The 12,430-nt window shown below is 44.8% G+C and overlaps 1 protein-coding gene across 1 annotated transcript; it reads left to right on the forward strand.

The window, feature by feature from the left end:
* The first annotated feature begins 291 nt into the window (after positions 1–291).
* On the forward strand, positions 292–8,437 carry NXT2 (nuclear transport factor 2 like export factor 2). The gene is made up of 4 exons (XM_064426856.1): positions 292–367; positions 2,373–2,459; positions 3,803–3,947; positions 4,847–8,437. Exons 1-4 carry the CDS (start codon positions 353–355, stop codon positions 5,023–5,025), a joined length of 426 nt encoding a protein of 141 aa, XP_064282926.1. The 5' UTR covers positions 292–352; the 3' UTR covers positions 5,026–8,437.
* Positions 8,438–12,430: the final 3,993 nt, after the last annotated feature.

Here is a 12,430-nt window from a genome sequence, read left to right on the forward strand (position 1 = left end):
AATCAATGGCTGCAAACAGAAGAAAATATGGCCTAACCCAGAATGCATTTCTGAAATCCTGATACCTCCTTACTTCAGTAAAGATATCTTTAGTTCTTTGAGTAAATTTGGCTGAGGTTCTAAAGCAGTCATTTCTAAGAATTACTCCACACAATCAGGGAAACACAGAGTCCTGTTCGCTAATTAACTGTGATGATAATTTCCTTTTCCCGGTGCCAGCTGTGCGGGGGTGCTCACCGTGCCGGGAACCCCCGCGCCGGGGCTGCCGCCGGGCGGAGCGCTTTCGGCGAGGGACGCGCGGCCGGAAGCGGCGGAGCAGAGCACTTCCGGCGCCCTCCCGCCTCGCCGCCCCATGGCCGCGTCCGTGGTGAGTCCGGGCCGGGCCGGGAACCGCCGGGAACCGCCGGGCAGCGCGGGGCGGCCGCCTCGGGAGGGTGCTGCGTGCGGCAGGGCGGGCGCGGGGAGGCCGGCGGGAGCGTCCCGGCTGCGGGAGACGCGGGGCGGGCAGGGCGGCAGCGCCTCGGCACGGGCTGCGGGCTCAGCCCGCTCCTGCAGCGGCCCCCGGGCACAGCGGGGCTCCGGGGGCCGTCGGGAACTGCTAGGAGCTGCCGCCGGAGTCTGGAGAAGTTGATTTTGGGGATGATGGGCTGGGTTGTTCAGTTGTGGCTTTCAGAGCTCGGAAGGAGGGTTTCTGCGTGAGCTGGGGGGAGGTGGAAGCCGAAGGAAGCGTGGCCGGCTCCATCCTCGGGGCTGCCCAAAGGGGGCCGGAGACGGGGCAGAGCACTCGGCTCCAGGTGGAGCCTGGAAGGTGGATCAGCTTCGCAGTCAGCCCTGCTTGGGAAAGGGACTGCGACCAGATGGTCTGCAGAAGTTTATTCCAGCCTAAACTCTCCACAGAGTTTAAATCCGTGCTGGTTATGGCTGTAAAAGCTTGCAAAACCAACAGAGCTTATTTCCTGTTGGACTTCTGCTGCAGGTACCCAAGAGCAGGTCCCAGACTGTGGCACTTGTGCCTCGCTCACAGCACCGGGAGGGAGCGGCTGGGCTGGGCCGGGCCGGGCTGGGCAGGGCTCCTGGGCAGGGCTCCTGGGCTGGGCTGGGCTGGGCTGGGCTGGGCAGGGCAGGGCTCCTGGGCAGGGCTGGGCTGGGCTGGGCTGGGCTCCTGGGCAGGGCTCCTGGGCAGGGAGCTGCCCGAGGGCCCCCGGGCCCTGCTCCCACCCAGGCACAGCTGCAGCCTCTGCTCCAGCACAGCTCTGGCACTCCTGTCTGCACAGGAGCACTGGCAGTGCCTGTGGGTTTGGGAGGAAGGTGAAGAGCACTTTGTGTCCATGAGGGGGAGGAAAAGATAGCACAGAAACATGCTTGGCTTTGCTGGATGAACAGGGATTATCTGACAGGCCTTGGTTGCTTTCCAATTATGAACATTTCTTGTGTTAATGCTGGAGGAATTCCTGGTGGTTCTGGAGAATGTTCAGTAAAAGCAGCCAGGAAAACACAAGCAGTGAAATTGTTCAGCACAGGTTGAGCTGCAGATACTGAGAGGATAACACTGAAATAGGACAGTGATGAACAATAATAGCATTTTAAACAATTGATAAGAGGACCAAATGCAGGTTTATGGATGTGTGGGCAGGAAGTTCAGAATCTGCTTTCCAGGATGCCCAGTTCAGGGTCTGTAAGAGATCAAGGGCCAAACAGAACTGAAAACTGAGCCAATAACCCAGTGAGATCTCAGTGCAGTGGTGGGGCAGCAGAGGCTGTCACCTGGGCATGAATGCCAGTAGGGAGGGGCAAGGAAAATGATGAGGTGTGAGGAGAAGTGTTTGGGTTTGTCCTGTGGATACAGCACTGATCCATACTAGAAGGAATACACCCAGATCTTGTGTTCTCTCTCTTACTATATTTTATATTTCTCTATATAAAGGTAGAAAATACCTTTATATAAAGAAACCAGGATTTAAAAAATGAGACTGGGATGGCAGGGTGATGGGGTTCTTGCTAATTGTCAGAAGTACCTGAATAAATCTTGTTCCTTAACTTTATTTCAGAACAGCCATCACAGCAACAACTGTGTTCCTTGAATAATTGTGTGGCCACACTACCTGCAGCCAGCTGTAGCCCATTTTCCAATGTAAATATTTGCAATTTAGATACATAATAAATATATCAGCATTCAGAACTAATGCTGAAACTGTCACCTGCCTAACAGCTGGTACTCCTGCAAGTAGAAAAGGAGCTTAGGATAAATTTCAACATGATTTGATGTCATCTTTTGGTGAAGATAGAAAAGACCTGTCAAAGGGACTTGCAGGAGAAATTGAGTCAATGATTGGGTTGCATAACTAAAGAAATTTGATATTTCTTCCCTCCAGGATTTCAAAACCTATGTGGATCAAGCTTGTAGAGCTGCAGATGAGTTTGTCAACATTTACTATGAGACGATGGACAAGAGAAGAAGGGTATGTAGCTGTTTTGTCAGTACTTCTGTTTGCATTTCTAGGTGTCATTGCACAGCAAGCACCTGAGCATTGGTGCCACGTGCTGCAGTGGCGAGGCAGAGCAGGGCAGCTGCCCTCAGAGCAGGGCAGCTGTGCTCAGGCTGTGCTCAGAGCAGGGCAGCTGTGCTCAGGCTGTGCTCAGGCTGTGCTCAGGCTGCCCTCAGAGCAGGGCAGCTGTGCTCAGAGCAGGGCAGCTGTGCTCAGGCTGTGCTCAGGCTGTGCTCAGGCTGCCCTCAGAGCAGGGCAGCTGTGCTCAGGCTGTGCTCAGGCTGTGCTCAGGCTGCCCTCAGAGCAGGGCAGCTGTGCTCAGAGCAGGGCAGCTGTCCTCAGGCTGTGCTCAGGCTGCCCTCAGAGCACGCTGTGCTGCTGTGCAGCCTTGCTCTAAAGGGGCTGCTCACAAGTGCCTTGGACTGCTCACGACCCTCACTCAGTTGTGTGCAGCTGTGTCCTACAGGCACAGGATGTGGTCAGTACAGGGCAGCAGAACTTGCTTTGTTTTCCCTTGAGGGCAGGATTTAGCTTCTTTTTTCCCAGACTTGTTTCATTAGCAGTTACCACGTTTGGTTCTGGGGTTTTTCTGAGTGCTGAAGGTGGAGCAGTACAGCTGTGTTTGGCTCTGCAGGACCACACTGATGTGGTACCATGTAACAAATGCTTTCACCAAAAGAGCCTTGGAGACCAGTCTTTGAATTTTAGATGTGCTGTAGTTGCAATGTAATGTGTGGCAGTACCAGCAGCCCTGTGTCACTTCACAGTCACCTCACACATGAGTAGGTTGCTCAGGGGTGTGTCAGCACCTTGAAGGAGAGTTGGGCAATTGCTCAGCTGTGACAGCTTATGAAACATTTGGGAACTTCTGGTATGCTGCTGTCCTTTGCAAGTTCCACCTGTTCCTTGCCTTGTTCACTTTTTTTTTTTTTAACCTGAAATTATAATTTCCTGACCTAAACTGTGTTGGGTGGATATTTTCCCTCTCAGAAGAAAAAAAAATCAGTGATAAACTTATTGAGGAAAAGTAACACTGTCCTTTTGTTAGCAACCACTTCAGTTCTGTCATTACCTTTGTAAAAGGGATGTTATCAGTATTTGAGATATGAGTCACTGTGCCACTCAAAAAGGGAAATGTGTTTGTGAGTTTTAATTCTTGGTCAGGAGCACTGGTTTTCAAAGGAGCTACTGTTTCAGGAAGGCATTTTATCTGTCAAAGTAACAGAAGAAATCAGTAATTCACAGTGTAAGTTTTGTATGTTGTCCATTATATGTTTACATATTTTTCCTAAATGTGTGTTTTCATAATCACTCAGGCTTTAACCAGATTGTATTTGGACAAAGCAACATTAGTTTGGAATGGAAATGCAGTGTCTGGGCAAGAAGAACTAAATAAGTTTTTTGAAATGTTGCCATCAAGTGAGTTCCAGGTTAATGTGTTGGACTGCCAGCCTGTTCACGGTAAGGGTGTATTATAATTTACTTAGTTATTTTTCATTCTTTTATAACTATTGAAAGTGAGCAGTTATAATAGGGCTTCATAATTCCTTTGGAATAAGCTTAGAGAAAATACCAAGGGTTGAAATGTCAAGTTGTGCTTAAATAAAGCACAAATCAAGAGATGCAGCAATTATGCACTTTTTTTCATGTCTGGGAAAATATTTTAAGGACTTTTTTTGTTTAGATCATATTCAGACGTGATCTATTTTCATGTATGGAAAAAGTCTGGCTTACCAGGTTATGTTGTGCTTGGGAGACCCCTATGGTGGCCTCTTGTACTGACCTGCACTATCTTGTGGAACAAATGGTTATTAACTTGTGTGTACTTTGGTTTCTTTACATCTAGAATAGGTGTTAAGTTCATTAGATTTCTGATTAACAACTCCTAAAGAAAGGCTTACATAATTGAGAAGTTAATAAATTGCTTCTAATGGACGTTTTGGGAATATAAGTAAGGGAAAAGCCTGTGGTCAAACACACTTGCTGTGCTCTGCTGTGGAAAAGATATAATTTATAATAACTGGGGGGGAAAAGTATATGCAAGTTGCTAAATATCTCTATGTGTGTATATCTCAAGTAATGAGAGCTCCCTCTAAGCACAAATGGAGGTGTTTGTCAGTGCTCTAAAATGAAGAGCAGGAGATGCAAGTGGCAAAGCCATTGCCGAGCCGTGTTGGTGGAGCCACCGCTGTCTGTGCAGGAACGCTGCCCCAGAGCTGCACTTCCCTGCCTGTACCCAGCTGGTAGCCTGGCGCAGTGTAACCACAGTTGAACCAAGCTTCTGTGTGCATTTCCTGCCTCTTTACCTGCTAGTCTTTGTTTGAGTTGTTTTCTTCATCATTTCATACCTCCTTGTGAAGAGCAAGCTACTCAAGGCCAGACAACAGTCCTCGTGGTGACAAGTGGGACTGTCAAATTTGATGGGGATAAGCAGCGCTACTTCAATCAGAACTTCCTGCTGACAGCACAGGCCACCCCCACCAACACCGTGTGGAAGATCGCCGGGGACTGCTTCCGCTTCCAGGACTGGGCCAGTTAGCAGGGCCTGGCACGGGCTGTGACCTCTCATCTGGCACCACCAAGTCCACTGTGCAGGCAGCTGTTCCCACGCAGGGAATGCACGCGCTCTTTGTGTTGCATCTGATGTTATGGACGGTCTACAGATGTTTCGGGGTTGATTCCAGTGACCACAGCTGTAGTAATAAAATGTGAGAGGTTGCTCGTGTTAGTTGAATTTAGTCAAGTGCTGAAGGCAGTGAGCTGTATTCGAATCATTCCTAAAATGCCTTACATGCAGCTGTGCTGCTACTGCTGAGTGCTCAAACTGTTCTGTTTGAGCACAGAATCCTATTCATATACAATTCTGACCAAACGTAATTTTTTTCAACTTGAAAAGATCTGTTTTTACAGTGTCATCTTCTCTCTTTTGAAGAAGATGCTTGTGGCATGAAGATGTAATTTTGAAAGCTCCCTGCTCCCAGTTGTGAGAGGCTGGGAAGGATTGCTATGGTTTCTACTGTTAGTGAAAGGAGCAATACAGCTCCTAAGTCTGTAATCTCTCAATCCATTGGAAAGGTAATGTTTACCTTCTCTGATGCCAAAGGACCATATATCTTTGGGTTTCCTTTCAGTCTGAGCTTCCCAGACTTTGGTTGTTAATTCCATGGATTCATATGTAGGGCATGCTGAATGATTCGGAGCTCCTGTGCCAATAACTCTTCACATGCATGTGAAGGACTTCAAACTGATTTTTTTTCTTTTGAAGTCTTACCATGGCCTAGAAATAGGTCACATACATGATTTCTGTTAGCTTTAGTTCTGCATTCTGTTGCTATGAGGTTTGGATTATTTTTCTCATAAGTCTGCAAGTTTTGAATCCTTTCTGTCTTTTCAAGAAACGTAGTTAAAAAGTGGCACTGAAAGTGTGCATTACTGTGAAGCCTTCAATTTTCCTCATCAGTACTGTTACTCAGAACAGGTGCTTGCATTATTTTCAATTGAGAACAGCAGCTCTGCACCGCTAACACTATCTTCCTCTCATGCAAATTTTTACTGTATTTTTTATGTTCTTTTTAAAAAATTGCCTTTAATTATTGATTCTCTGGGGGTTTTGTGTGTTTTGCTTTAAATTTGTAGTTTAAAGCTTCCAGCTGCTTTGAAACACTTTTCAAGACTGTAAGTTAAGAGAGTCCACCTTACCTTTGGAACTTAAGAGCAAATCTGAATATCAGCAGCTTTGTTTTAAACTGGTGCATTTCTGTTTTAAGCTGAGTAAAACAAAAAAACAAACCCAAAATGTAGCTGTATAGCTGTAGCTGTATCCCTGAGCATTGTAACTGAAAATACAGGAGGGGGGCTTGTAACTCTCACCATAACCTATGTTTCAAAGACAGCAGCAGTCTGAAAGCAGTTACAACTGCAGCTCACTTGTTCAGTGACTTCAATGGAGAAAACTGTGAAAATGAGCAATATCTCACTTGGGTAAAACATCTGTAGTTTGCGATGTAATCCCACCAACAATGGGACGTTTAGCTGAAATGAGTGGCTTTATTTCCTTTTCAGGCCCTCTAGTCTGTACACCAGTAAGTTAGAATTAGTAACCTGTCTCTGTTCAGAGGCTGTTTATGATTAGAACTATTGTGTACCTATTTTTTCAGGCTGAAGAATTTGAATTCCTGCAGAATAGTGCAAGAACAGACTTTTTGAAAACTGTAAATATTGTAAATACCTTGTTATTTCTGTATGTAGTGAAGAAAGGATCATTCTATTTAATTACTGTTTGTTCTTAAGAGAATATGTGATGTTCATATATTTGTATTTCCTCTAGAAGATTGAAAAGAAAACATAACCTAAGCATGCCTGTAACTGGTACAGCATTGTTGAGCTGTGACACTGGCGTGGTGTATTCTACTGGCTGTTTAACTTGCTGTTGATTGTGTAAGTGGTGTTACAGATCTGCTTTGCATACACAAAACAGGTTTTGCCTTTTAAAATGCAGCAATGGGTGCAGCTGTGGCATTGGCTTGTTGGGCTTTGAAGGTGGTCACCAGAACACACACTTATCAGTACCTGATAAGCTTGTGCTGTGAATAAATACTTATTGGATATTTTTATCCAAGTTTGAATTTGTATAATAATTTTTAAGCTTTTTCTAGGCAGACTGGGAGATTCAAAATATATGAGGCAATGTTTCAATCAATCAGAGGTTATTCTCAATTATTTTCATGCTATTTAATGCAAGCTGCTTTTAAATCTGACTTTTGCAATTAATATTAAAAAAAAAAACTGACCAAACAAAAAGCCCCACCACTACCTGGAACATGACTGAGGAAGATAACTAACTGGCCTAGCTGGACAAACCCAGTTAAAACTCCTACTTAGTAAGATCTGTACAAGGAGTAGGAGAGTGGGACTTGGTATGCATACCCAGGGGTCTTGTAGGGAAATTCATTGGAACACAATTGCTTCAGGCTAGGGAGAGGTGCCAGTTACTCCTGCCTATTTCCATCATCATCAGTGAGGATCACTTGGGTGATTCAGGACTACCATAATTAGCTCTTGCTCTTTATAACTGAAAATGCTGGTTTGCAAAATATTTTTATTTATTATACCAAGTGAGAATGTAGCTATTAGAGTCAAGTGATGGTTTTACAATGGAGTAACTAATGGCACAAAGAAAAAAAATCTTTGTTACTGCTCTGTGCTGCTTGTTAATATTCTGTGATGAAATTAGCAGAAAACACACAAATGTTTTCATTTAATTCTGTACAAACCCATCCAGCTGGTTTAGTGTGACCATTGCTGACTTTAATGCAATACCCAAAATTTACAATGGGCATCTATAAAATGAATATGTTTGTGCTCCAAACACTGAACTGGAGTTAATGCTTCCATTTTTTCGTTCGAGACCAAATTCCTCCTGTACAACCAGTCAGTGAAACAAAGCCAGCTGAAGAGCTAAGCACTTCCACTATGAAATTGTAGCAACTGAAGACTTGAGAGATCTTCTCTTTTGTGTATGTTCCCTGTACTGTCTATAGCAGTCACTGCTTTTCTGTTGCTCTGTTCGTTTGGCATACTACAGTTCAATTGATTTAAAATGCCTGTGTTGGAGAAAAGGGATTTGTACTGACGGTATGAATGGTTTGTTCTGATACGCCTGTGCTTCCTTAACCTGTCTGGAGAAAAGCACATTATAAAGAAATGCTGTTTTATCAGTAAAATAACTTTCCACACTTGAATATATTTTGTATGTTTTTGAAATTGTTTAAGACCTCTTGTAAGATTAATTTTCAAAACTCAGAAAAACAACCAAACAAAAAAACAAACAAGAAAAAAAAAACACCAAAAAACCCCCAAACCTACCGGTTACTCTACCTTTTTTTTCTTTTATTATTATTACTAGAGATTTTCATAGCTTGTTCTTGTGATATTAAAAGTACAAGAAATAATTTGTGGCTTCCTTATCTTTACTACTTGTGTTGTAGGTCTGGGTTCTGATTGTTGCCGAGTGGTGCCGGGGCACTGCAGAGCAGACTGGCAGCTCTGTCAGGGTGAAATGTGTTGGAATAACCTATGGCAAATTCCTTGCTTCAAAAGCACTCTCCAGCAATAAATGTTGAGCTGCCCAAAGTAGCTATGTCAAATTAACATATCCCTCTAAGATTTACTAAAGCTTAGACTGTTCTTCAACATATACTTGGATGAAGTCAAACAAAATTTGAGCCAGATCCTTGGGTTGTAAATATTTTCACTGAGAACATGTTGTGCTTCTGTTGTTTCTCTGAGAAGAAATACGGAAAGGAGAAATGCTTTTTGTGGTAATTCCAGTGATTTATTCACTATTTTGCTGTTTAGAACATTAAATTACTGATGCTCAGTGTAGACAGCAGGCTTTTAAATGCTGACAGTGCAAAGATGAAGATGCTCATGCAAGGTCAACAGTTGCATGGAAACTGATATTGTTCTAGAAATGTATTCTGGAAACACTACCAAATACATTGGAAGGTTCTTGCTGGATTTGAGGGTATAGATTTCAGTGAGGCTTTTCAGGCAGTTGCTCTTGGTAATCATCCTGAGCAAGGCTCTGACAGCTGATGCAGTGTAAAGATTTATGAGTGCTGGGAAAAATAAATCACCTCAGACCAGAAGATGTTTTTGCAGATACGTTGAAAGTGGATCCAGAAACTGCTCTTTCAAAATTGCCACTGGGCTGAAGAAAAGAATATTAAAGTCTTCCTGGAAAAGTGAGCTTTTCTTTTTTGTTCCTAACTGCAGAAAGGTAGGACATTGATAGCTGGGCTTACTCCTTCAGAAGACTGGGTTTAATAATGTAAATAAATCTATCTTGCTACACTTTGTGCCTGAATGGACTACAGGCACTAAGGGACCATTTTGCCCTGCACCAGTAACACGTGTACCTTAGAATATACTGGTGATGACAACATTGTGTTGGATTGCAGTGGCTGATTTTTGTCTTCTTGCAGCCTGTTTCAGTTCCCAAACCCAAATGGATTTGCATCTTTGTGGTTTTTCCAACCACTGCACAATGTATTGAACTTACTAAAACAAAAAGAAATTAATGTAATTAGTTGCTGCTAGGCTTAATACTTATATCTCAAGGTCTGTACACCACATTATGAGTTCTTCTTGAGTATTTCAAGTACTGTGGTGTGTCTTAATGCCCAGTGGTGTTATCTTTAAAGAGATAGACTGACTGTTCTGTAAGAACAGATGGACTGATGTAAAACAGAAATTATTACAGTTCACTGAGACCTTGTGATCAGGTGTTGAAAGGCACAGATAGAACAGCAGATAATTAGATGTTTTAGTTACATGGCAGGAGGTCTTGTGCTTTCCTTATTTGTGAATTGTGTAACACAGGGCAAACTTTTTCACGTGGGCAGCCCTGGCTTTTAGTTAGGCTCTAAATGCAGTGTGTTGCACATACCTTGCAATTTGAGTGAGTATGAGAAATTGATTATGAAGATAGTGCTGTAAGACCTCTCAGAGTACTGCTCATGGGCAGTGGTAAGGTAGAAAAAGATAAGTTAATCACTGAGATAAAATAAATAAAAGGTTTGGGATATGCATAATGATTCCCTCATACTTACAGGGAGAGACTTTGGTCATAGCTTGTACAAAGGTTCACATGGAATCACACATCTCGGCATGTAAGGATGTATTTGATGGCTTGAGAAGTTTCTGTGCATCATCAAAGCAACACTGCTGGTGCTTTTTTCTAAGCTTTTGTTTGAAGAAATGCTCCCATGTAAGCCAAAGCCATCGTACTTGAACAGAACGAGACCCGACCCTTCCAACCCGTGTCAATCCTCCAGAGCGACAGCAGGGAGCATCCTACAGCGACAATGGACCTGCTTTAAATTCCATGAAATGCCACCCACCGACGGCATTGCGGTCAGATAACGAGGTGTAGTACAAACATTTTAAAGAAAAAGGTGTTAAACTAAGATCTAAAGATGATTGATGAAGGAGGTCTCTGTGCATAATCAGAATGGTTTTGTTTGGAAGGGACCTTGGAGTTCATCTGGTTCCAGCCCCCTGCCGAGGGCCAGGTTGTCCAGAACCCCATCCTTGAACACTTCCAGGGATGGGGCATTCAAACATCTCAGGGCAACCTGTTCTAGTGCCCACCACACTCACATTAAAGAATTTCTTCCCAACAGCTAAACTCATTTTCTCCTCGTTCAGTTCAAAACCGTTCCCCTTGACCTAGCACCTGCCCATGTAAAAACTCACTCTCCCTCCTTTTTATAAGCCCCCTCTAAGTACTGAAAGGCCGCAGAATGTAATGCAGGTGTGAGTTGTTCAGGAACCGATCCGAGGAGCTGGACAGCTCTCCCCGCAGCCGAGCGCAGGGTGCTGAGCCCGGCTGTGCGCGGCTGAGCCACCGCTCGCTGCCCGCAGCGCGGTCCTGCCGCTGCCCTCGGGGCCGCTGCTCCGCGTTCACCTGGCCGGGGTCGTGCCTGGCCCCCAGCTTTGCTCCAGGATGAGGGCCCGGCACCGCGGGACCCCCGAGGAGAGACCGCCTGTGCTCAGAGCGTGACATCGCCTGCAGGCACCCGGGGCTGCAGGTGAGAGATATTTCATGCTTGGGAAAATGCAGGTCTGCCGAAATAAAGGCAGGAAGGAGCTGGTTCTAGTTACAGAATCACGGAATGGTTTGGGTTGGAAAGGACCTTAAAGCTCATCTCCTTCCAACCCCTTGCCATGAGCAGGGACACCTTCCACTAGACCAGATTGCTCCAAGCCCCATCCAGCGTGGCCTTGAGCACATCTGGGATGGGGCATCCACAGCTCCCCTGGCCAGCCTGTACCAGGGCCTCACCACCCTCACACTGATAAATTGCTTCCTAATATCTAATCAAACCTCTCCTGCAGGAGATCATCCAGCACCCAGCTGACAAAATGAGAGCAGATCAACAGCAAGGGCCCTGGGCAGGCTCCAGAGCAGGTTTGCTGTTGAGGGCACACAGCAGAGAAAAGGGAGGAAGTTTGGAGGGACAGTGCTGAGGAATTGGAGCTTGAGCAGCAACAGCTCCAACAGCTGTGCTGGTCTGGTGCCCGGGGCAGAATGAACTGGGGTCACTCAGCTGGTAATTGGTGCAGAGGCTCATTTCCTTAATCAGACAGGCCTGGGAAGAACTGAATGTTTGCAGGTGAGTTCTGGGTGGTTCCTGCTCTGGCTGGGCTGGAGAGGGTCCTGAGGCAACAGAAAGGTGAGTTTTCTTTCTTTTTGCTCCTCCTTGCAAAAGTCTCTGTCTATAGTTAAGGGTTTTTTGAAGTCCTGTGAATGCTCTGAGGTCCTTGAAGTTTTCCCTGCTCCCAGGTTGTTTATCTGGTAACTCTAATTTCAATTGTCATTATTCATACGGGTGAGTGTGGCAGTTGCATGTTAGAGATTCATAATTTTGCCAGCATTTAGAGTAGTTTTTATCAGTGCAGTTTCTTTGCTCCTTTCTGGGAGATGGCTGGGACTGATCATTGTGGTCTAGTCCATCTTTCTCTCATTGTTTTTGGAGGAAAATATGTATTTTAACAGCAGACAAGAATAAGTACCCATCTGAAAAGGCAAAATGCCATAGTATTGACTTGGGCTTTTCTGTATAAACAGCGTTAGGCAAGTGTGCAATACTGAGTTAAAGACTGAAAAAATGTTGGTTGATTTTCCATAATGCTTCTCTTTTAAAGTTGCTTCAGAAGAAACACTCATAAATGGGATGTTTCTGTGGCAACACATGCCTTCTTTTTTTTTTTTTTTTTTTATATTTTCCATCTGTTTTTCCTAAGACCTTCAATTAATCATTCCTTGCTTCTCTATCAGTAAAATACAACAGAGACACCCTCTGGTTTCAGGATAGTTACTCTGTGCCCCACAGCTGCAGCACAGGGGAGTTTACACTCTCTAGGACACGAGTGAGAGG

Source organism: Passer domesticus, chromosome 7, assembly GCF_036417665.1.
Source record: "Passer domesticus isolate bPasDom1 chromosome 7, bPasDom1.hap1, whole genome shotgun sequence".
Lineage (NCBI taxonomy): Eukaryota > Metazoa > Chordata > Aves > Passeriformes > Passeridae > Passer > Passer domesticus.

What these genes read in the sequence shown, in the direction of transcription:
- NXT2 (XM_064426856.1), top strand. An exon ending in CGATGGACAAGAGAAGAAGG is followed by an intron (nt 2,460 to 3,802) that starts GTATGTAGCTGT and finishes ATAATCACTCAG; the next exon opens with GCTTTAACCAGATTGTATTT. An exon ending in GGACTGCCAGCCTGTTCACG is followed by an intron (nt 3,948 to 4,846) that starts GTAAGGGTGTAT and finishes CTCCTTGTGAAG; the next exon opens with AGCAAGCTACTCAAGGCCAG.